Source organism: Stegostoma tigrinum, chromosome 31 (assembly GCF_030684315.1).
Source record: "Stegostoma tigrinum isolate sSteTig4 chromosome 31, sSteTig4.hap1, whole genome shotgun sequence".
NCBI lineage: Eukaryota > Metazoa > Chordata > Chondrichthyes > Orectolobiformes > Stegostomatidae > Stegostoma > Stegostoma tigrinum.
In genome coordinates, this window is record NC_081384.1 from 16,113,963 (window position 1) to 16,140,186 (window position 26,224).

The window sequence follows — 26,224 nt, forward strand, 5'->3', positions numbered from 1 at the left end:
CGATGCCTAAATAAACTAATCTCTTCTGCCTGCCCATTGGTCCATATCCTTCCATTCCTTGCATATTCATGTGCTTATCTAAAAGCCTCTTAAAAGCGCCTATCATATCTGCCACCTCCATCTCTAGCTAGAGTACCCTCTTATTTCATCTCCTCCCTTTTATTGCTTTTTTGTTATCCTCTATCGGTTTTTAAGGTTTTGCAATCCTCTAAGTTCCCTCTAATCTTCCCCACATTATATGCTTTTTCTTTTGCTTTTTGACATTTTCTAATCAACCTGTTCAGAGGTATTAATACACACCTCAGCAGCAGAAGGGACTTGAACCTGAGCCTCCTGGTCCACAGGTAAGGACACAACCACTGTGTCACCTGAGCGGCTGCTCCCTGACTTCCGTTGTCAACCATGGCTGCCTTGTCCTCCCCTTAGTATTCTTGCACTTCCATGGGATAGATTTCTGCTATGCCTCTTGAATTACTCCCTGGAATCCCTGCCATTGATATTCCACCATCTTCCCTGATAGGTTTCCCTTCCAGTCATCTCTGGCCAGCTCCTCCCCATGCATTTGAAGTTTAAACTGCAGGGTGAATTCCATCATTTTATGATCATCCCATCGTAAATGGTCACTGATCCCTAGCAGTTGTTTCACTTTCAGCTCCCCAACCATGACTGCATCATTACATCACCATATCCAGAATTGCCTGTAACTTTGTGGTGTCTGCCATACGCTGCTCCAAAAAAATACCTTGTGTACATTCCATGAATTCCCTTTCTTGGGATCAACTTCCAACTTGAACTTTCCAGTCCACCGACATGTTGAAATACCCAATGAATTTTGTAATAGTGCCTTTTTTGCATCCCTTTAGTATCTCCTGGTTTATTTTCTTCCACGCATCCTGACTCCTGCTTGGAGGCCTGTAGCTGACTGCCATCAGGGTCGTGTGGTTCCTCAATACTACCTGCACAGATTCCATGTCTTTTGCTTCAACATCACTTCTGTGCATCTGCCTGTCCTTTCAATAGGATGAGTATCCTTCGATGTTGAGTTCCCAGCCCTGATCCCCTTGCAACCAGGCCTCTGTAATTCTGACAATATCATACCCACCAATTTCAATTCAATGCCTTCATTCTTGCATTGATTCTTCCCTTCAGAGATAGTAGGAACTGCAGATGCTGGTGAAACTGAGATTAACTGCAGAGACCTGCTGTGTTCATCCAGCTCCATATCTTGATTCTTCCCTTATCTGCTGTGTTGTTTTCCTCCTTATTTTACTGTGAATACTGAGGCAGAGAAATTGTTCAGTATATCTGCCATTTCCCCATCATCATTGACAGTATCCTCACTTTGTCTTCCCTGGGCCAACTTTACTCCTGGCCACCTGCTTTCCCTTTTTTTTTGGTAACTATAAAACCTCTTCCTATTGATTTTAAGCCCCTGCCAAGTTGCTATTCATGATCCCCCTTAGTACTTCTTGTAAGCTATTTTGTGGCCCTATGCTGGTCTTTGCATAATTACGATTTAACTGGGTTTTGTTTTTTGCTGTTTTGTGCATTTTTGTCAGGTCTTTCTTTTAATTTTATGCTGTCACTTATCCCTAATCATCCGTGGCTACTGATGGTGGCTGATCAACCTCACTTTGCTGCCTTTTTCCCCATAATCCTCAATCCCCTTACTGATTAAAAACCTGTCTATGTCACCCTTCAATATGCTTTAACAATCCAATCTCTGTAGTTAAGAATTCATCACATTGACTATCTATCAGAGAAGTTCCTCATTTCACTGTTGTATGGGCAACATCTTATTCTGAGATTGTGCCCTTTTTGCTCCCAAACTTTTTCACAAGGGGAAAACCTATCCTGTCAAGTTCTGTAAGAATCTTTGTATATCTTTCAAAAAATAAGGTCACCTATCATTCTTCACCTTTCCTCATAAGACAGTCCCTTCACCCCAGGGATCAGTCTATTGTCTCCAATGTCAGTATATCATTCTTTGGATAAGGGGACCAAAATTGTTTGGATTCCAAGTGCTGTCTGACTCGTGCATCATTTCGTTTTAGCAAGACTTCACAATTCTTGTACTTTTTTCCCTTTTGAAATAAAGGCCAGCATCCATTTGCCTTCCAGTAAACCTACTGAAATTCTGTGCTAGCTTTTTGTAATATATGAAATGTTTGTGCTGTAGCTTTATGCTGTTTGGCCCCTTTCAAGTAATGAACAGGTTTTTATTCTTCCTGCCAAAGAGCATGGCCTCACGTTTTCCCACGTGATATTCCATCTGCCATGTTTTTGCCCACTTGTAGACTGTGTCATTCTCATTCTTACCCTCCCCTCCATTCACAAATTTGGCAATAATGCAGTCACTTTCCACATCTAAGCCATTCATATATCTTGTAAATAATGGTAGCTCTATCTCTGGATCTCTGTGGCACTACTAATTAAAGGTTACCATCCTGATAATAACCCCCACCACCACCACCATCTCAATTCTGTCCTCCATCAGACTGCCAGTCCTCAGTCTATACTAGGATACTACCTCCAGGAGAAAGGAAAATCTCTGTGCATTTTAGCATAAGAATTAAAGCTGAAAAGATTTAAATCAACTTTGATACCTCTTATTTTGGACCTAGAATTTTCTTTTAAATGTACATTGTAATGGTAAGTTGATTTGGCTTTAAGGAAACTGTTGCAATAAATTCAGTTTCTGCGGTCATGGTTAACTGTCAGATCAGCTTGAGGAGAAAATTGCAGTCAAATTGGTTTTAAAACAGTACTTATTTCATTGTGAGTTTTCCTTATTAACTGTGCTGAAATGTAAAAACATCAAGTTTGTAGAAATTTAATTGAAAAGCCTATGGAACTAATTGTGATTTCCATTGAGGTGCATCAGTGAATCCTAGGTACAAATTACAGTGTAGCCTTTACTTCAGGATTGAACAATACAGGCAATAGGACTAAAATTCTTTCCTGAAATTATTCTGTTGTGAGTGCAGCACAAAAGTATGATATGGCTGGAATGCATTGGAATCATGTAAATAAAGTGAATTGGCACATACTTGATACTGCATCTCGGATCTGGTTGGATACTTTAAAACATGTGAGAGGTACCAATGACCAATCATAACTCACTTGGTCACCAGACTGTACCCATGGGGCAGCCACACCTCTCAAAATAATATTTAATTTTGAAATTGAATTTTGACTGTGTAACCTGAAAGCAAGTTTAACTTCACACACTGATTCATACTTCAGTCATGTATGCAACTGCCCGATGTGCCTATCACCACTTATGGTGAAAATCACGCCCATACCCAGTTTTGAATTGAAGGTCATTTTGGGCTGTGGCTACTGTATGGAGATGTAAAATAATTTTTTGAGATACTTTGCAGACTGATTTGCTGATCACCTTATTTTCAAACTCTCCCTGATATCAGCCCTAAATTTGCCATTTACTTGTTTGGCTCTTGTGTCTGAGCCTTCTCCAGTCTGTTGTATCAATACTGATGTCCAGCAGTATAGGGAAGTTAATTTTCATCTTCTTTGACTGACTGAACAATACTCTACAGCGCATTTAGCTCATCCAATTTTCATTCGATAGATTTTAAAGTACTGTCCAGGGACTGGGGTTCAGTGTCTTTTACCTTTCTGGTTCCCTGGTGAAACTTTGACTTCTACCATCCTAGGATTCCCTAATCAATAGAAACAAAACACTTTGAATGACTATAAAACAAATTTCAAAGGGCTTGAATGATAGCTGAAGTAACTCCGCAGAGGATGGTATCCTGTTACCCTTTATTTACCTGTTGGAGAATCCTCAACACAGATCCAGCTTCCTCTGAGTCAGCTCTGAGTGAACAGAACCTCTGACACTGCTGTTTTTATCTGTCAGTCAGGACTCTCTGATTGGACCAGATTAACTGCCACAATCAGGGAACTCTTATTTTATAAGCCACCTGGCTAGCCTTGTTACAATCACTGCATTCTGCCCCTCTGAAAATGAGGACGTAGGCCTGTCCTTTTTTGTAGCTCCTCTTGGTATTTTAGCACTAGGCCAGGTTCTTCCAACTCTGCCTTTGACACGGGCAGCATGTAATGCACTGAAGGGCCTGGAGCAGCTTGGAAGAAATTCATTCTCCTCTTCAGGTGGCAGAGGCATTGAGACGATGACACCTCCTATGTCCATGATAGATTCTGAGGTATTTTCAACGTTTGATGGAGAGGGAGATCCAATGGACTCGGAATAATCGGAAAGGCAATCGAGGAGTCTGGCACATTTTGCTTCTGCACCATTTGCAAGCTTGCAACTTTCGTATCGTCTACATGCTTGTTCAGAACCGCCACATCAACCTGACCTTTATATGTAACTGGACCTGACCTTGCATTGACCATATCTGTAACTCATGCAGGGCTATTCCCCTGGTTCCAACACCAAACATCAGCCCCTGAAGTAAACTTCCTTAGTGGAGTCTTGAGAGAGAGAGAGATACCAAAGTGTGGAGCTAGATGAACACAGCCGGCCAAGCAGCATCTTTGCACAAAAGCTGATATTTCGGGCCGAGACCCTTCATCAGAAAAGGGGGATGGGGAGAGGGTTCCAAAATAAATAGGGAGAGAGGGGGCAGGCAGATCGAAGATGGATGGAGGAGAACTTCTTCAGGTTAGGTATCCCTGGAGGAGACTTCGCAGTGAGGTTAAAATTGTATCAGAGATAATGGGGAATTATAGTGGAGTCTTGTCCAGCATTCACCAACAGCCACTCCCCGCCACCACCCACCTCTGGTTCCGAGAAGATCAGATTTAACCTAGTGTGGAATCTTCTCTCCATTGTCAACTCTGCTGGAGCTGTTCTTGTAGTTGCATCAGGAGTTGTCCTATAATCAATTAGGAAATGGGAAAGTTTGGTATCTGGTGAAACTGTCAGCTGATCCTCAAAGCCTGCCTTCAAAGTTTGGATTGCAAGAAATGCTTAGTCCAACTCAAAGACAACTGTTGCGAACAGATTTCTTCAGGAGCATGCTTCTCTCCTGTCACCACCTAAATAACTCTGTAGAGGCTGGTATAACTTCACCAAGTCACCTTTCATTAATCCGAGGTGATCCTCATTCCAGCTTCCTTAGAGCCAGTTCTGAGTGAATAGGATATTTGGCACTCTTGTTTATATCTGTCAGCCAGGTCTCCCTGATTGGGATTGTTAATCAGTTCTGGTTGGGCAGTCAAATCTGAAGCCCACCTGGCTGACTTTGTTACAATCATTACAATAGCACTTGTACACCAAAAGGTGTGTTCTTACCTCGTAAATACATATATATTTAGAGTCTGTTCTCAGTTTGGAAGTTAGAAATTCAAATAGGTCAAGTAGAATTGGGTGAGACTGTTGTTATACTCTTAGTGGTTTCTAGCCAAGTAATACATCAATGCCAACATACAAAGTCCACTGATACACAAGGTAAATCCTACACTGTATATTGTACTTCGGTTCCTTGAATTTGTCTCTGAGACAACAGCCCTTCTGAAAACCTAAGGTGCGTGCTCATTTAATTTTTTATAGACTTTCTTGTATATTTTTTGGAGAGATTTCTAATATTTTGATGTGCTTGACTGGTAATTATCTTGAACTTTGTACCCAAACAATGGAATTAACTAAATTGATGTATGATGCGCTATCCTTCTGTAGTTCCATTAATTCTCGGTACCTTACCTGCAATTTACTGCAATTACGGGAAATAATGGGTTGCAGAGGAAATATAGTCAAAGCATAATTTCTTATAGCCACAAGCTAGGGGCCTGAAATTTTGCAGTAAATAATGCAATGTTTTTATTTTATTGAATAAGTAGTCATCCATCACAACCAGTCTTGAATTGTTTCAGAGATAGTAGGAACTGCAGATGCTGTAGAATCTGAGATAACAAGGTGTGGAGCTGGTGGAACACAGCAGGCCAAGCAGCATTAGGGGAGCAGGAAGGCTGACGTTTCGGGCCTAGACCCTTCTTAGGCCTGAAACGTCGGCCTTCCAGCTCCTCTGCTGCTTGGCCTGCTGTGCTCATTCAGATCTACACTTTGTTATCTCAGTCTTGAATTGTATGGCTTTGTAAAATTATGAAGAATGAAGCAAAATGAGCATACAGCTTTCCAGTCATTCAGAAATTTTGGTTCCCAGCATATTGAGAGATTAGGTTTGATCACTGGTTTTCCTAAGTATTATAAATCGTTTTCCATATTCCGATGGAAATTCTTATGACTATGACACATAAAATAGAGACACTGTGGAAATTAGGTAAAACAGTGTGGAGCTGGCGGAACACAGCAGGCCAGGCAGCAGCAGAGGAGCTGGAAAGCTGGCACTTCGGGTCGGGACCCTTCTTCATTTCTGAAATGAATAAGGGTCCTGACCGAAATGTCAGTTTTCCTGCTCCTCTGATGCTGCCTGGCCTGCTGTGTTCCTCCACCTCCACACTGTGTTGTCTCAGACTCCAGCATTGGCAGTCCTCACTATCTCACACTGTGAAAATGTATTTTGTTTTATCATTTTCAATTGAGCATAAATTAAACTTCTGTAAAGTCGCTGACTGAGGCATTTCACATCCCAAGTTTAAGAGGAGAGAATAAGTCCACAGGAAGGTGTATGCCCACTTGTTTAATAAATTCATGATCGGGTTGGTTAAAGCTTATGACTAAACAGGGTAGCAACTCATACCCTCCCTCTACTGTGTTCATCATACAGCACCAATGCACTTTGTAGAATTTTTACATGACAGAACAAAGCCATTCTGTCCTTCACCTGTGTCCCCTCCAAACTTCTACTTTGTTCAAGATGACTGAAGGCAGCCTTATGCTCAAAAGTGAGGAACAAACTATCCAAACTGTCATGTTCTGTGCAGGTCAACTCTCTGACGCAACCATTTTGTTTTATTCTGGGAAGTAACTCCAAATGTCAGCCTGTGCTGCTTGTGTGTGTGTGTGTGTGTGTGTGTGTGTGTGTGTGTATATCTCGGTGGAAATTGACAAGACTTTGTGCTCAAAACCAATCCCCTGCAATACCAAATAATTTCTTATACTAGGCTGTTCAGTCTAACATTAAAAGTGACCACTTGAATACGATTGCAAGAGAACTGGCAGTCTTTGAGGAATCTGCAGCATCTTGGATTTAATGAAATGTAAAAGACATTTGGATAGGTACGTGAATGGGAAAGGTTTGGAGAGGTATGGACCAAACGCAGGCAAGTCGGACTAATTTAGTTCGGGAAATTGGTTGACATAAACTAGTTGAACGAAAGGGTCAGTTCCATGCTGTATGATTCTGGCTCTCTCTACCATTGTTCCACCGCCGTCTTTGTGGCTAAACCCCTTTCCCAGTCCACTCCAGCAACACAGCCCTCTCTATATTTATCCTTTTTTCAGTTTAGCATTATTGTTTCTGACCAAAGTTTCTCATTCCTAAAAGAATGCCAGGTTCTTCCAGGTTATGGTCACTGTTATCCAGATTATCTCTCTTACTTGAAGAGCATTTATTAAAACTGTCTGAATACGCATTAGCCTGATCCCTGGTTGGTGCTGTAACATATTGTTTCAGGAAACTGTATCAAATGCACTTGTTTTTAATTCATTAGTGGAACATCCACATCACTGCTGACAGGTCAGCATTAATTGTCAGTCACTATTTGCGCTTGAGAAAGTTGACCTGCTGTAGGTTGATCCACAATGCTCTGAGGAAGGAAATTCCAGTATTTTGACCCAGCAGCAGTGGAACAGCAATATACATCCAAGTCTCAATGTGGGTGACTTGGAGGAAGCTTGCAAGTGGTGGTGTTCCCATGTGTCTGCTCCCCTTGTCCTTCTAGAAGGTGGTAGTCATAAATTTGGAAGGCTTTGCCTAAGTATTTTTGGCAATTTTCTGCTGTGCATCTTGTTGCTACTGCTGCTATTGAACATCAGTGAATGCTTGTGGATGTGATGTCAATCAAGCGGGCAGCTTTGCCCTAGATGATGTCGAGCTCCTTGAGTGTTGGTGGACCTGCACCCATCCAGGTGAGTCGGGAGCATTCCGTCACACTCCTGACTTGTATCTTGTTAATGGTGGCCTGAACTGGGGAGTCAGGAGATGAGTTATTTTCTGCAGGATTCCTAGCCTCTGACCTGCTGATGTAACCATTGCTTATGTGGCAAGTCCAGTTGAGTTTCTTGTCAATGGTAATCCCAAGGATGGTGATGGTAATGTTTGGAGCATTGTAAGGTTGCTGACTTGCTCACTAAGCTGGCTTGTTTCTGTTCAAACGTTTTGTCACCATGCTAGGTGACATCATCGGAGGCTCCACTGATGATGCCACTTCGTATGGTAATGAAACATCTGAACAAAAACAAGCCAACTCGGTGAGCAAGTCAACAACCTCATCCACAACCCAAGCTACAGATCTTTGTCAGTACTTTAAACGTTGTCTGTAACATATAATTCCATGAGCATGATTATGTCAGGCTGTTGCTTGACTAGCCTATGAGAAGCTCTCCCAATTTTGACAGTAGCCCCCAGATGTTAGTAAGAAGGTCTTCCCAGGGTTGCCTTGGGTGTTTCTGCCTTTGTCTTTTCTGATGCTTAGGTTAATGTCAGATAGTCTGTCTGGTTTCCTGTCTTTGTTGAGACTGATCCCTCTGAAATGGCCTAGCAAGCCAGTCAACCACACTCCTGAAGATATGGAGTCATACGTAGATCAAGCCAGATGAGGATGGCAGATTTCCTTCCCTGAAGGGCATTAGTGAGCCAGATGGAATTGTTTTTTTCTGATTTATCACTGGCATGGTTTGAGCCTAGGTCCCTAGAACATTAGTTGAGTTTCTGGGTGAATTGTCTGGTAATAATACTACTAGGCCATTCCCTTCCTTTTTATCTTTCTCTATGATGTATTCTTCTAATCTGATTTGATTTCCCTCACTTTAAATATTATTTTAAAGCTGGAGCATATAACTGGGTTCCCTAGATCTCAGGAGATTGTTCCAAACCTTGACAAAAAGCTATTTATTTACCCCTCCATAACTTGTAGACATCAGACTGTGTATTTTCTTTTTTTTTGGCTAGCTTTCTCTAGAGTAGTGCTTGACAAATCTTTGTGCTATTATAAAACTGCTGCAATGGTATTTCAATATGTTAGAATGTGTGAAATTATGCTGCACTTCTTCAAGAATGAAAGGAAATATATTGTGATAGAATTTTACAAAATGTTCAGACTTCATTGGCCATAACCTTTAACAATATATTTAATTCACATGGCCAGCGAAGTCTATATTTAGTAAAGTTCTTTCCACAAAGTATTTCTCTGCCTTAAAAAGTATTTCTTTGCTTAAAAATTCAAGACTTGAATATTGTGATCAGTGCAATGCATTTAGAGATTCCTGAATGTTCTATCGAAATGGTATTACATTAGATCTGAATACTGTCATTAGTGAGAACAGTTTGCCCAAGGAGGTTTTCTCTGTCACTGACCGGGTGAGAAGAAAAATTGGATGAGCAATTGCCTCTGAGTAACTAGTACAGGTAGGCCAATCAGTAATGTCAATGAGAAGGTCTGTATTCTCAGAGGTTGTAATAACTTGAATTTGAAGGAATGAGTAGGGAAAATTTAAAACTGAAAGAACTGTGGATGCTGAAAATCAGAAAGAAAAGCAGAAATTTCTGGAAAAACTCGGCAGGTTTGGCAGCGTCTGCAGAGACAAATGTGAATTAACACTTTGGCTCCAGTGAACCTCCCTTGGTTCCTTACTTGAGCCAAAACGTTGACTATGCTTTCTTTCCAAAGATGCTGCCAGACCTGCTGAGTTTTTCCACAATTTCTGTTTTTCTTTCTCTTCGGTAAGAAAATGCTCTTTCTTCTTTTAAGATTTCTGGGAATACTCCTGCAAGCGTGGAAAATTGTTGTGGTGTGGTGTTAAACCCGATTGTTCGGGAGGGCTGTACAGTCTGTTTGAAAAGCACTACTCCTGTCACATTGTTTTTTGAGATGAATTCTCAAACTTAATTTGAAATGACAGTGCTAATTAGAACTGATTTACTTTCATAACCGAATTCCAGCAGTGCAGATGCTGTTTACTAATTCACCGCCCTCAAGCTGTTCTGCTAGAAGTTGGGCACATTGGGTGTAGTGTAAAATGTTACTATGGTTGACAAATTCTGTAACTGTATGGTAAATTAAAATACACAGTATTTTCCTTTTTTTTTTCCAGGTACAAGTTTCCTTTGACCTCAACAAAGTGCAAATGAAGTATTTTGATGAAGATAATGAAGAGGTAAGCATTTGCAGTGCTCAAATCTTTTGGAATTCTTTTGGCTTTCTTCGTGTTACCCTGGCTTTTACTTCTCAAAGTAGGAATGTCCATTACTTGTGTAACCTTCTCTAATTAATACAGGTATTTTGTGCAAGGTTGTACTGTGAACTCCTTAGTACCTCTGGTCCGTTAGCACTGGCTTAAACCTGTGCTTGAATATTGTTTTAATGACCACTAATAATTTCCTGGAGAATAAATACAAATAAATAAATTCCCTGGGCTCACCTGGCTGCAAGAGCACACCAATTGTAGTGATTGGAATGAGCTCAGGCAGGTGGACCTCATAAATATGAGTTCCCTGATTGGGGCTATTAACCTGGTCCATTGAGGGAGTTACAGCTGGCAGCTATAAACAGGAGTGGCAGGGGTTCTGCTCACTGTAGGTGCCAGCGCTGAGCTAGCTGGGTTAATGACATGTGTTTAAAAAAATGTGACTTGGTGGTTCGATACCAGTCGTCTTGGAGTTCTTTGACCAATGAAAAACAGGAGTCATGTTGAATCCTTAGCAGATTCAGAAATCGGATAATTGAGCTAGTCCTGCAGGATGCAGTTGATGAATGACTAGCTGGTCTGGCATATTAACGGGATGTGTCAGAATAAATCCGTCATGAGGTCTAGATAAAGCTGACACATTGGCTAGTTTTATAAGCAGTGGAAGCTTGCCAGTGATCTCTACTGTTATGTAATCTGGAGGGTTTTCACTGGTTAACCTCCATCTGTCATCCTGTGTATGCCTCAGGTCCATAACCTTGATTCTAGTCAACCTGCTTCAAAATTCTGTAAGTTTGAGCAGAATTTAGAAATGCAAGTCTATGTCTCGTGCACAAACTGCATGTGATTTTCTCAAACTTGCCTTGGAAACATGTGCTAAGTCTGTGCAGAAATTAATTCCCTTGCTGATCAAAATTCCATGTTCACAGCATGTGGATATGTGATATTGCTTTGATATGCTCTTTTGCTCCCCTGGCGGGGATTGGTAAATTCTTGATCTCACAAGGAATTAAGGGCTACGGGGAGAGTGCAGGGAAGTGGAGTTGAAATGCCCATCAGCCATGATTAAATGGCGGAGTGGACTCTGGGCCAAATGGCCTTACTTCCACTCCTATGTCTTATGGTCTTATGCTCCCAAGCACCTCAGTGTTTGAGGAAGGGAACCTTAAAGATAGATCAGCAATTTGACAATTAGTTTTCAAAGCTATGTAAGTACTTGATTTTGAAAATTTTGAGAATATTCTGTAGTTCTTGCTTTATTTCATAACTTGTTTTTTGTTTTTTAGGTGTCTGTTAATAGTGCAGGTGAGTGTGCCATAGAATTAAATTTAAAAATATAGACAACATGTAAATGATTTACATGTCAGTCACTTTTGAAATATTCAACAACGTAACTTTGTTGGGTTTCTCAAACATTTGGTTTGCCTGCAATAAGTTGTTAGCAGAAAACAAAGTTTTGCTGTGACTCCAGAATCATTAATTTTCAGAATAAGCTTATAATATGTAAGTTTGTATTTTCTCCCCTCTTCATGCCTGCCATTTTCGCAAATAGCTCAAACGATTCTAACCCTCCACAATGAAGTTTTGGAACTAACTTATTAGTGTACAAAAGTACTATACTTACACAAAGAGTCTCAGGACATACTGTGTGCTCAATATCATCTGTAATATCCAAATTACCTAGTTAAATTTGTGCTTTGCAATCCTCATTATGATTCATATCTTTTTTTGTTTAATCATTGGGTTAAGGTAAACCTATGTTTGTAGCATTGTATAAAGAACCTATGTTCTTTTAAACAATGTTTATTGTTAACTATAAATGTTTATTATTGGAGTATTATTTTTGTGAAATGTTGAATAGTGCTAATTAAATGGTGCTGTCGATGCTTTTGTTTACAAGTGTGTGTTTAAAGTGCAATATTGGACCTAACCACTGATTAACTTGCCTGGAGGTGTTCGTTTGCAGGTTTAGCATTAGTACCTGAGTACTGGTTAGAAGTTTTTGTGGGCTGTAAATGCGTGTTTTTGTTTTTTATTTGCTCGGGATGTAGATGAAAAGTGAAAGCTGACTGACACTAAGGAGAAGGTTTCAGGTTGGCTCTGGGACACAGTAAGAGATCACATAGATTTTTGAAAGTGACACTGGTGGTTCTTGCACATGTCCAGAAGAAGATGGATGCCCTTTACTGCCAGGGTGAAGGACTCCATCTCCCCATCCTATCCATTTCTCCTCTAACAGCTATTACTGTTTTGTCTGATGTCTTATTCCTCCTTTCGATCCAGATGATGCCTGAGAAACATGCAGACAGAAGAACGTAGTAATGCAATGTTGTCTATTGGATTAGTAATCCAAAATCCCAGGCTTGCTTTCTGAGGTCATGGGTTTGAATCCCAATGTGCTAATTGGTGAAATTTAAATACAGTGAAAGTCTGGAATAAAATGTGAGACTCACCGTAACTACTGTCAAATGTTGTTAAAACCTATAAGGTTTGCCAGTTCTCTTTTAGTAAAAGGAAACATCCTTATCTCCCATGTGATTCCAGACCCACAGCAATTTGGCTGATTGTAATTGTCTCTGGGCAGTTAGGGATGGGCAGTAAATACTGGCCTAACCAATGTGCTGACATCTCACCAACAGTTTTTTTAGAACTATATTCTTTTCTCCAGATTATAACTGCAGAGTATAGTAGTGTAACATTTTCTTTTTCTTTAAGTGAAATCCCCAGAGAATTTAACTGTTGGAATTTTGGTGAAGTCTTGACAAAGTATTCCAAAAGGTCTTCCAATGTGTTTTAAAAGTACTGTTTAAAATTCCAACAACAAAGAAATAGAAAGTGTGTACAACTCTAAGTTGTGCTGAAAATAACAGCAGTGAAGTGTTTACTCCGATTCAGCTTGTTCCTATTAGGACAGGATGTCAGAATGAGTAACAGCCTTATCCACAAACCAAGCCAGTTTCCATGGTAAGGTCTAATAAATTTAAGTTGTAAGTAACTACTGAACAATCCTTTTGGCAGTAATTTCAACACATTTCAACTTTTCTGAGTGGTTTCTTGTGAGCTCAATCCAATCCAGTACTCCAGCCTGCACCCTATCTTGACCACTTAACATGCCATGTTCCCTGTAACTTTTTATTTTGGATATGTAGTTTAGTCATCTGGGCAAGTGCAAGGTTCATTGCAAGGCTAAACAGATAGAGTGTGAGGCAGAAAGGCATCTACAATGCACTTGGAATCCTTGTTTTTACAGTGGTAGTTTATGGAGGCCTGTCTCCTTGCTTTGACCCACAATTTATGTGGAATGGTGCCCTTCAGGGTACGTAAATAGGTGAGATAACTCGTGTTCATCCAGCTTCACACCAGCAGGCCAAGCAGCATCAGAGGACCGGGAAAGTTTGACGTTTCGGGTTGAGACCCTTCTTCAGGGTCCGAAATGTCAAACTTTCCTGCTCCTCTGATGCTGATTGTCCTGCTGTGTTCATCCAGCTTCACACAGTGTTATCTCAGATTCTCCAGCATTGGCAGTTCCTACTGTCTCTACACAAGTAGGTGCCTCCCTCTCTAATGCCTTTGTGGTCTATGGCTGGTTACCAGTATAGACTTAGATCCATAAGGTACGTGTTTGGAAATTTTAATTGCATAGGTACACTCTATTCTGTATGACTATTTTTTAAAAACTGTTTTTTTTTTACAACAGAGGAATATGAAGAAGTTTTGAAGGTAATTACACAATGATTAACTACTGTTTAATAATGTGTCACTCAGTGTTACGCCAGTCCTTTACTTTCTGCTTAATAACAGTGTTATGAAAGATGAACAGCATTGTTGTAAGAAAAGTGGTTCAGAATACAGTAATAAAGATAACACATCTGTAATATGTATGCTGGCCCGGTTACTTCATTATAATTAAACATATATTAGTAGTTACTTATACTTCCCTTACATTTTATCTTGTATATGAATAATCATTTTCATGTTCAATATAGTAAAAGTTAATAATAATTATATTATGATCCCAACTGATGGTATAACTTGACAAGTTCAGATCCCAGAATGAAAACCTGCTTGATGAATCATGTTTATTTTTCTTAGTGACTAACCACCACTTGAACTGACATATTCCCATGAGGCTGCAGGCTTTCTTTTTGAACAAAAGTTTTTTTTACGTAAAAGGATAATAAAAGACAAAATGAGCTATCTAAATCTAGTAGTCATTTAGAAAGATCTCAAAACACGCAACAGCCTGTTTCCTAACTCTATGCATTAAAGACACTATACATTAAATGCAGTGGAATTGTATCCAGATCTGAACTGACATTTAACAACTTATTCGCTGCAGTGGTGAGACAGTTTAATGGTTCTTTTTCTGATCTACTGAATGAGGTTTTCACAAATCTCAACACTTGCACTTCCTTGGTTCTAATAACCCACAGATTTCTAACCAGCCTCTCCTGGTTTGTCAGTTTCACAAATGAAAATTTTCTACTGAAGTGACTGGCTTCCTAAACTACTCCTAGGAAGGAATCTAAACTTACCTCTATACTCCACCTTAGTGTCTACTAAATTGAACTGAAAACAAACCACGTGGCCTTACATGTTTACTGTACCTGTTATAAGTTTACCAGTAGGCACATCTTTCCATTAAGACCTTTAAAGGTCTGAAGTTACCATCCTTTATGACCAATGCTGGATTTCATCACTTCCAAAGGGATTCAAAGAGCAAACCCCTCCTTGTCAATAAATAACTAGCATCCATCTGCTTCTGAAACTTGCATACTAATATCATTTTTCATACTTAAAAATTATACACTGTTCCATCACAATAGACACAGTTGAATTTGCATTGAAAATCCTTCCAATTTTAATGTGGTGGATACTTGATCTTATAAATTTGTTAAACAATGTTGATGCCTTTTATCAAAATTAGTCCCCACTTTTTTTTGTTGGAAATGGAAGAGTCAGGGCTTTGCACTTCATAGCTCATTTTAGTGCTATTGAATAAATTTGAAAGAGGCAGTATTTCTAATAGAGCAAATTGTTCAGTTTCCCTTATGTGGTGTGTGTTCCTGTTCATGATTTGTCCTGTTAATGCTGATGCTGATGCTGATGTGCTTGACTTTGCAACTTAGTTTTTCTGCAAGCATTCTTTTTTAATTTTTTTTTATGCTTGTCCTTTGGGTTCAAACAATGCTGCCATATCAGTTGCCTAATTATTTGCTTAGCTAACTCAGAGGGAAGCAATCGGTAACAGTATAAGGGGAGATGGGAGTCACATGTAGGCAACTGGAATTTTTCCTTGCCTTATTGTCTACCACAAGTAAATCAACTTATTTAATTCACGCTCGTAACTTGGTGAAATTTGAATTAACATCCTCTCACCAAATATTACAGTATCATAAGCATTACATTTCCTACTGCCTGCTAAATACCCACCTACTACTTGTTTTGAAAAAAATGCATTCAGTAATCTTTTTGGTGATGAACCATTTGTTGAATTTCAAATGTTTCATTTGCAGTAAAATATTGTAACCTTTATTTTTACTTCTTGTAATTAGAGTGCAATTAAACAAGGAAATCAGATTCAAATGAATGTTTATGAAGTCAAGCAACTGAAGGAAAAAATGGAAAGCCAGTGTGCAAAACGAACCTTTGAAAATAATGAACAGAAAGAGTCTCAGAATAAGAAGGCTAAGAAAAAAGAAATTAAACATTATTCACAGTTGGCGAAATGCATTGGCCAAGGCATGAAGGCCACAGAAGAAGCTAAAGTAAAGGTAAAATGTTTTTATGCAGCACTAGAAATTTCAAAGTCGAAAAAGCAACTTAAATGTAAATACAGAACATAGCTAGCCTTTGATTTCATCATGCAATTGAATTAGAGTGCTTGGACAAAGGATCCCTATAGAGCCATGCCTGTTTCTATTCCGCTTACTGCTTCCATTCTACTTTCCTGACTTGGAAGCCTGCATCTACTCTTTTTTTTATTTTAAGGTCTTTTAGTTTCAAACTTCCCCTGTCACTTGACTTGCCTTCTCAAGAGGCTTATCATTCCATGACAAGGAACAGATAACCTGCTTTCACAATTTTTGCGTTATAATTTGTCTAGCCAGACAGCAAAAATTGCCTGAAAGGGAGACACAAGAGAATTCTTCCTTGTTAAAGGTTCAGCAACTGTGGCTTCCTGTTAAGTCACCTAACATACCATGTAAAACCACAAACTTTGAGCAGATTAAATTGTAGTAACAGACAATGTACTGGTATCACATTACATCTTGTTGATGTATCACTTCTTTTAAATTGTTCCACAAATCTGTCACAGCCTTGAGCCAACTAGTATTTGAAGTTTTCTTTGACCTATCTTAACACTGCAGCAAATCAAGGTAACACTGTCTATGCTGCTTTATTTTCTGCTAGTTTAGACAAATGTGGTAACTTTCTGTACTAATCACCTTTCTTGTAGGTGATGTCAAAAGATGTAGATCAAAGCACGGAAAATTGGCGACTGCCTCCAGTTTGGTTCACACGGTACATGGAAACAGTAAGTATTTGTGTACCTGTTGTTCAGGGTGGGAATAAAAGGCAGAAATTGAACCGTCTTACTAACAGTGTAAAGCACAGATTAGATAGAGGTGGGGCTATAATAATACAACTCTGACTGACCAATTGCGTCTATGTGAAACTGTGCTGCTAAAAGTCTTGAAATTTCTGCCCTTCTAATTTTAAAGCATGATATTACAGTTGCGTTGAAGGGAATGCATGTCTAGAGCTGTAGTCTGATGTTTCTAAACCATTGCTGTTTTTACAGTGGCTGACTAGTCTGAGGATGACATGTGCAATCAAAGCCTTGAAAATATTAACATAGAAGAATAAAGCAGCACTATTCTGTAACCTTAATGCTGAGCAACATTAGTAACAGGACACTCCATGCTTCCTGTGATGGGAACATAATGAGTAGTACCACTGCTTTTCAGTCCAGCCGCATGTATCTTTTTGGTTTTAAGATGAAAATAGATGCTTCCTTCCATTGTAGTATAAGAGAGAACTTCGATGTGCATGCGTTTTCATGACTTCAGTACATCATAAAGAAATTCACAGGAAACAAGAGGGAAACAAATAGCAGAGACAAAACATTAAAGAATCATATTCATTTTGCTTGCACTAACAGTGGAGTAAATATTGGCCAAAACACCTGAAAATCTCTCAATTTCTTAGATTAAAAAGTTAAATGCAAATATTCAATCTAGGATTATAGGAAAGACCCCTCTTTTGGATCAGACATCAAACATAGTTATAAAGTGTTGAGCTAGAATATGTGCTAAACGTCTCTGGGATGGTCCTTGAATCTGTGATCTTGGCTTGTGTACTCAGCAGAGGGTGTCAGCCTTTATGTAGTGAATACCTTGAGATGACCGTTCCAACTGGTATCTTTGTTATGTCTAAGTCAATTTCAGTCCTATATGATCACTTAATCCTGGTGGATTTGAAAGTTTTACTTCAGTTGCTTGTCATAATAAGACTTAGTTTGCTCGGATCAAAAATGTCAACTCTATTTAGAAGAACTCAAATTTAACACAGTTTTGCTCATAGTGTTCACTGAAGCAACCTGCTATTACACTGGACAGTTGTATGAATAACCAATGCAGGTAACCAAAAGTTAATGACTCAAAAGCTTTTGGAACCGGACAGTTTGATAGTTTGTGAACCAGCACCATTTTGTGAATTTTCAGTGAATGATCTGTGTTCACCTAACCTGATATTTCGTTGCGATGGATTGTTGGTTTACAATGTAATTGTACAGGCCAAAAGATGAAAGGGAAGTTGATTTTTTGTTTTGAAGGGCAGTCTAAGCTCAGTAAGCCCTGTACAGACTTGGCCTCTGGCCTGACGTCTTCCCAGTCTCCAGTGATGCCTACTCGAGACAGATTACTCAGTTTGTCAAGGTTAATTATCAGGAAAACTGGTAGGGCATTATGCTTATCTTATGTTGCTGGACTAGTTTTAGGAAGGCATGGGTAGTGAAATGTGGTTACACTATTGATCTGAATTTTATTGCACAATGCCTCTACTTTTGACAACCAGTTAGGACAGGATTGGCCACCTTGTGATGCCCTTGTGGTTGAAGTGATGACCAATATTTTCAGTCAAAGTCGAGATATTAAGAATGTCTCCTTAGCTGGGGTATAGGAGATTTACAAGAAGTGTAGAACTGGACTTCAACATGATTCATTAAACAGGGTATGGAATTAGAATTTAACTAAAATAGGTATTTCCAGTATTGTCGGTCACAAAAACTGCAAGGATAGATATTTGTTGGTTCATAGAGACATTAAGGTCAGTTGTTCTGCTATTGATCAGTGCCCAAAGGGACATTAAGTTGATGCTGTCCAGACACACTTACGTAGATTCCAAATTGGCTGTCATTCCCTCTAATAGATATTTCATCCTAAATTTGCCTGGCCAGATTGAAGGCCACTTCTTAGCAATGGACTTTAGAATTTGTCTGAGTGGTTTGTAACGTCTGAGGGCCAGTTTAATGTTGAGCTGGTCTTCTGGAAATGTACACAATATTCAAATTCCGTTTATTTAATTCTACTTGAATTGAATAAAGTGATCTCATTTATAGTTTTGGTTGTTCATGATGAACCTCCAGTTAACTGAAGTAAATGGACAGTTTTGTTTTTTATGTAATTGCATAGAACAAGAATATTCGTGTGATACAAAACTAGTGGATATGCAATCTGAAAAACAAAGTGCTGCAGATACTCAGCAGATCAGGCAGGACATTGCTTCTTTTTAGTAAAACAAATTATATACTTGCCACTTTTCACAGACCTACTATTGACAGACTAAATACAAATCTGGTTACCCAAATCTAGAATTTTTTTGTTTGATCTTTATCATTTTAAGCAGGTTGTGCTGACGTAGGAAAGTTGGGGAAGGAGAGTTCTCAAATCTAATGTGTGAGAAGCAAATTAACATCAGCAGTGACACTATCATTATCTAGTGTGATATACAATCACATCATTTATTTTTCCTGGATCATCTATTCATTGTGTTAAGACATTCTTTGTAATTGGAATCAAAGCTTTCTGATTTTTTTTTTTGCCCCTTCTGTAAAAGGCAAGGCCTTGGTCCTGAGGCCGCTGAATATAAGCGTATGCCTACAGTATCACAAGATTTAAATGTTTTTGATCTGTACCAAAAGATGGATTGGGAACATGAAATGTCTTCACTTGCTCAATTTTACCTGAATCTTCCTTTTCTTGGCTATTTTGTTCACAAGTAAACTGTTAAGTTTATCTCCACTGTGTTTGTTTAGTTATAAGCAGATGGAGGGGATTGCAGTTTCACTTCTTCATGTTAGAAGGAGATACTGAGTATAACTGCGGTGTGATTGAATTAGAAGGTGTATGCTTATCATGTTTCAGTGTAAATATATGCAAGTGTTGAGAATCTTTCACCAGCTCGCCTTTCCTAAACAGAATATAAGCCAGTAGCAAAATAAGAGAATGGGACAGAGTTTTGATCCACCATGCTACCTAAATGAGCCTTTAGGTTAGAATCTATTTGCTTACCCATCATTTTATTCACAAAAATCATTCATAAAGCAGTCATGAACTGCCAACTGTATGTAAGACCCCACGGGTGCCATGGCTTACTGGGATAGGGCAATGTGTTACAGTTACCTTTTAATCTCTTGTAACTTTGCGATTTAGAACTTTTACTTATGTACATTCTAACTTCAGTTCAAAGATAAGCTTGTGAATGAAACAGTTGATCGGATCTGTTGCGACTTCTTCGAGAAGGTGACCATTCATCAGAAGGTGCATGACCCATTCAGTGCCTCGGCAGCATGTTCTGTACAAGTTCCAGAGATCCACACAACACAGATTGGCTACCACGATTGGCTTATGGCTTGTAGCAACTGCCTGAGTCGAATTATTGGAGTACGCTTTCAGTGCAGGTAATGTAAAGTATAAAATATTTTGTGTCTGTTATTTATTTTTTATTTTAATTTACCTCTGCTCCGTATATTAGAATCTAAGTTTGCATTATCTTTTAAATGAATGCGAAATCAGGGGTATGTAAAATAGGTGACTGATATGCTGTCACCAGTTCTGAGCTGCCACCCAAGATGAATTTTACTTGCAAAGTATCTGGTTCTGCTGCCTCCTTCAGCTTTCTCTGGATCAACGTTAATCTTCTGAATTTGAGGTCAAAAGTCATTCAGTTTGTTTTGTTCTTTCTGGAAATTTGACAGATCAGATTTTATGTTAAAATGGAGTACCCTCAATATTAAAATTCAGCAATGTAAACTGAGTTATATAGTTGAAATTTCTTTTATACCAATTAGAACATAGAACATAGAACAGTACAGCACAGAACAGGCCCTTCAGCCCACAATGTTGTGCCGACCATTGATCCTCATGTATGCACCCTCAAATTTCTGTGACCATATGCATGTCCAGCAGTCTCTTAAATGACCCCAATGGCCTTGCTTCCACCAATGCTGCTGGCAACGCATTCCATGCTCTCTCAACTCTCTGTGAAAAGAACCCGCCTCTGACATCCCCTCTATACTTTCCTCCAACCAGCTTAAAACTATGACCCCTCGTGCTAGCCATTTCTGCCCTGGGAAATAGTCTCTGGCTATCAACTCTATCTATGCCTCTCATTATCTTGTATACCTCAATTAGGTCCCCTCAATTGGCAGCTGGACTTTAAACTGTCTGAAACAGTATGAGTAAATGTTTGAAGTTTAAGTGCCTTGTTTGTAAATTTGTTATTCTGCTGTGCAGATAACTTTGCAACTAAATTATTACAGTTTTAGGATACCTTTTAAACCTGAAACAGCAGCATAATATTCAAGAGCTTCCCATGTATACTGACATTGCAATTATTTTGTAACAGTAGTTTTACCTCAAACATAGAAACAAAGCAGTGACACACAAGAATATCTGAGGAGAGAATCTTGCTGCACTTTTCTCAGAATCACTTGGCTTCAAACCTGATTTAAATATCAAGGGCTGAATTTTGTGGCATCTGCAAGAGGATGATAGGAGAGGACGTATCTGGAAAATGTTGAGGGAATATGGGGCTGAGTGCCAAGTAAGATACTTTTTCTGCACTGCCATTTTATCACCAGTTGGTGGGCCTTCTGTCTTGCTGAGCAGATGGTTTGTTCAATCTTGGCATGTTGCTGTCGGTTTGGGTTAGGGAACCCTTTTAATTTGGTGGAAATATGCTTTCCTATGGCATCACTGGTCTTGCCCTTGCCAGCCACACACCCCTTGCCAAGACCTGCCTGACTGGTCTTGGTGATCCTCAAGTGATCTCACTTGCTGCAACAACAGTGATCATTGCTGCATCTCATGTATGGCTGCAGTCCTACCAATGATCATTGTCTTTTTGCACCTGCTGAGACTGAAGAGCTCCAGCCCCCCCAATTAGAATAATGAGCTTGAAATGCTGTTCACAGCTGCAAGGTGGGCACACAGTCTATCAGGGTTAATGCCGGATAGTGAAACTAGATTGTTTCTGGCTCATTTTTGAGGCCAGCAATGCTCCTATGACAAAGTCTGTTCCCAAGTTTCATGTGATTTTTGGTCTTGCATTTTCACTGAACTTGTGGAGTATGTTTCATAAGTAAGCTGACTTTGTTGACAAAATATGGCACATGTATGGTGGCTAGTACTTATTTTGGGATCTTCTGAAAACCACTCATTATATATAGATGAAATGCAAAGTGAAAGCTATGTGCAGTTAGATCATGGTTATTGGCTTCTGACATGATTCTTGACCCAAATGATGCTTCACGGTTTCCATAAGTGGAAGACCAAAGGCATTTCTCACTCTTATCAACTATAACTTAATTGCCTTAACTTATGCCTGAGAGAATGCAGAACTGTACTTTAATTTCACAGAAATATCCTGTACAAAGTATCTCTACTACATGTATATGAAAACCTTAGTGCAATTTTTTTTTGTTTGTACTTGTTTGTAGTTCACAAATATAAAAGCTTAGTTTCTGTTTTTGTTAGCATTCAGGTTATGCTCAAGCCTTTTCTACTGTTACTAAGACTTCTTTGTGGGAAGTATAAAGAGACCATAACATTGGAAACAGATGCCATACGTGTGTTTTCTATTGTGTACTTCCGCACGTTACTTGTAAAATGGGTGTTATTAGGAGAGATTATTTTCACAAAATCAACATCTAAGAATGTAACCACTTGGTCTTGCATGTTTTACTGAAATGGGTTCTCCTTATTCACTGCAATACTTTGTTATTGGAAAATTGATCATTACATATGTTGAATATAGGTGCATAATTGTGAAATAATTAATGCAGTTTAAATCTTCTCTTCAAAGCATTTGTCCCACGTACACTATCTGTGAGTCCTGTGAAGCTAGCAACTATAGGCATGATCCTAACCACCCCTTACTGAAGCTGAGAAAACCTTCAACATCTTTGCCTGACCTTACACCAGCGCAGCTTGTTGGAAGTGTTATATCTGGTGCAGCAGAACAAACAAGGTAATGTCAATACATTAGCATTCTAGAATTTTTGCTTTCACTATGATTCTGCCTGGTGTGAAGAAATACAAAGTAGGTTCTTTTTCGTTTGAACAATGCAAATTATAGAGCAATAAGTTTGAAGTGTTCAAATTTATGAAAGGATAGAATAGAAAGGTGGGAAGAATATTTCCAACAGTTAAGCAATCTAGAGGGTTGAACCGCGGGTAACAAATTAAAAAACAACTTTAGATCATGGAGCAAAAAAAATTGAAATAGAACTCTGAGTATGAAATTCACTTGAAAATGTAGTGTGTGAGGGGAAAAAAACTCCACAGCTTGGTCTCAATGGATGAAGTTTAAAGAATGTAAAAATAAAACCACTGAATGTAGTGCACGCTGTTTATTTATGGAGTGTACATTCTGATGTGGCTCAGTTATGTTGAATGGCCATGTTGTTGAGTTGTAACTTTTAATCTGCTAACATTAGTTCACTGTTGTTGAAGTAACAGTATTTCTGAGTTAATTTGTCCTTTGCTATATTTGTCATGTTGAAGTCCAGCGCTTTGCTCATTGTGAACAGGTGCTGTTCATGATGATTTTCTATTATTCGTGATTGTATAATATATGGATATAACATAAATTCTGAAAGCAACTCCTAACAAAGTGATGTTTTTGCAGTGCATTCCTATATTGACCTTTGAGCCAGATTGTAAATCTGAACCTTGATTTTTGTCGGGGCAAAGTTTGTTCTTTAGGTGTCAGCTACATCGACAATACTTTTTGTCTTTCAGTCAGAAGGCTATGGGCTGACGTCAGGTTCTCAAACTTCAGTATGAAGGTTTTGTGTCCCCTGACTGTGGAGAGAATCCAGCATTGTCAAAAGCACTGTGCTTTGTATGAGATGTTTGAGTTATTGTGTTCTCCACACTCATTAGTAGATCTGAAAGAACTCTTAGCAATATTTTGAAGTAATTTATTGCTTAATGATCAACTCTGAAACAGATTACCTGGTTGCTTGTTCTGAATTGTGTATTTTCAACTTTTCTTAGACTGCAGAGACAAATCGACAAAACCTTCTGGAAAGCTGAAAAGCAAAGACTACGAACTGAAAAGAGGCAACGCAAAGCAGAGTTTAAGGAGATTAAAAAACAGTTAAAATTGCAGAAGAAACATCTGCAATGGAATGGTGTGCATCTTGGTGAACACTCGAATCCACCAATACATGAACCCAAAAGAGTTCAGTGCATTTCAACAGTGTAAGTAGAGGAAGAGGATCATTAACTTTGAGAACCATTGCAGCATTTTCCGAAGCAAGTATGGAACTTGTGCAACCCACTTTTTATTTTTACCCTTTTTTAATGTTTGAACAGTTGCAGAAACTTTTGTATTTTCCATAAATTTGAACTATGTAGGATGCAGGATAATTTATTAACAATATGTAAGTGATAATATGTCTTTATACACTGTTTATCTGACGTAGCAAATTGATAATTGCATATTTTCCATAATTTCATAAATTGTGAACAGTCATTAAACACCAACTGTTCCTGGTAAATAACCCATCAAATAACATTGACTGTATTACTTCCTAGGGCCAGAGGCATAAGTGAGTTGTGTTGGCTGCAGTCTGATGGATGTATTTTTGTTGGTACTGGTTTCCCATCAGTGTGTACTTCATGTTTTTTATGAATGTTCAAATAGATTTGACAATTTTCGGGAATGCACATGACTGAAATTGAAGGCTATATATTTTCAAATGAGTTTGTGTATCAACACAAAATTGGCAACAGAAATAAAATACATTCACGGAAAATTTGGCTTCCATTGTGTTTTGGAGGTTGTAGGATTTGAGTCCATTCTAAATCCATTTTCATACTCGATCATTCGCAGTTTTTGTAGTCTTTCAAGTCTGTCTGGTAAACATTCACATTTTTGGATAATTTGATTTAAAGTATTAAAGTCAATATGATCCGCTCGAGTGCATGCAGTGTCTCCAAAGAGTGGTTCAGTCAATCACATTCCCCAGTTGTAAGTTGGGAGTTGCAAAAGCTCATTTTTCTGATATGCCTATCCAATTTCCTTTTGAAATCATTGCTTCTGAACCACAAGCGTCAAGTTTCAGCTCATTACCATCCATTGTAAACATAGTTTCCCTCACTTTGTTCCTACATGTCTTGTCCAAAATATTGAATCTGCTTCCCCTGGGAAGGGGACATTCCCTATCAAGGGGATGTTTTTGTTTTCTAACCACCTCATTATTATGCGCATGTATCAGATCGCCACTCAACCAATTGTTTTGAGAAAAACAACTCCATCGTCTTAACCCCAGAATTTTTCAGTAAATCTACATTGAGCCATTCATGAATTTTCCTTTGGATTTAACTGTTAAGTTGTTACCAAGTTGGCCCTGTTTTATTCTTTATTTGTTTTTAACAAGTATTTTAATCTCATTTTGCAGGCCAGTTATTTCAGTATTAGGTGCAGAATTTGTGGACGAGAACTTTCCAGATGGTACTCTTCTTCAGCCAGGAACCAAATTTATCAAACACTGGAGAATGAAAAACACAGGCAATGCTAATTGGACATCTGCTACAAAAGTAAATTTTTTTTTTAATATTACAACTTAGAAAATATTTCTCCACGTGTACTCTGATAGCCAACTGATAACTGTGATCAAACTTGCATTTTGAAGTTGTAAGTGGATAACCTCACTTTCAAATATGACAATTAGCAACATTTTTAATAGCCTGTCATATTAATACGTTCTAAATGTTTTTTCGCATGTAAGATCATTATATATCATTCCCATCTGCACCTTTTTTTTCCCTTATGAAATCATGTGCTGCCTGGTCTGCGTTGAATCAGTATAAGAAGGTGCAAAACAACTGGCCAGACATAGAGATTTCCCAATGCCAATGTGTCAGTTGGGTTGTGTCAAGATAATGAATTACCATTGATTCTGGAGGGAATTGATTCTGCTCTGACCAAGCTGGAAATTTAAAATTTATTTGTAATTTTGTTATTCCTTGATGACTGTTTTGGTAATCAAATAAAAAGAATTTAAAAGAATGGGATCTAGAAATAAGTCTGTTCAGTTGGCTAGAAAATTACAGAAATATGATCAGGTTCTTAGAATAAAATTGAAAACTTACCTGTACTGAACAAAGACAAACCGAACAAAAAACCATTGCTCTGGGACCTAGCAATTAATTTAAAAATCAACTGGGAGAGGCACATTGTTTGTGTTGAGTCGGGGATATTGTGATTTGTAGTGTGTTCGTGACTTTGTTTTTAATCAACAAAAGAGAAAGTATTCTTGATGCTCACAAATTAAAGAAGCAAGAAGGTGATCTAAATGTAATTGGGTTCACTGAAAGAAAAGTTTTTTTTGTTTAGGACTACTTGCCTGGA

General features: G+C 38.7%; 1 protein-coding gene across 6 annotated transcripts in view; it reads left to right on the forward strand.

Annotated features, from left to right (window-relative positions):
• nbr1a (NBR1 autophagy cargo receptor a) overlaps positions 1–26,224 on the forward strand; it is a 67,143-nt gene that overhangs the window by 9,038 nt on the left and 31,881 nt on the right. For all 6 annotated transcript variants that reach the window (XM_048560482.2, XM_048560483.2, XM_048560484.2 and 3 more), the window contains exons 2-10: positions 10,205–10,267; positions 11,584–11,602; positions 13,995–14,017; positions 15,853–16,071; positions 16,758–16,835; positions 20,044–20,261; positions 22,667–22,831; positions 23,863–24,069; positions 25,272–25,410. In XM_048560482.2, the coding sequence (XP_048416439.1) occupies positions 10,205–10,267; positions 11,584–11,602; positions 13,995–14,017; positions 15,853–16,071; positions 16,758–16,835; positions 20,044–20,261; positions 22,667–22,831; positions 23,863–24,069; positions 25,272–25,410 (1,131 nt within the window). The remainder of the gene's footprint in view (positions 1–10,204; positions 10,268–11,583; positions 11,603–13,994; positions 14,018–15,852; positions 16,072–16,757; positions 16,836–20,043; positions 20,262–22,666; positions 22,832–23,862; positions 24,070–25,271; positions 25,411–26,224) is intronic.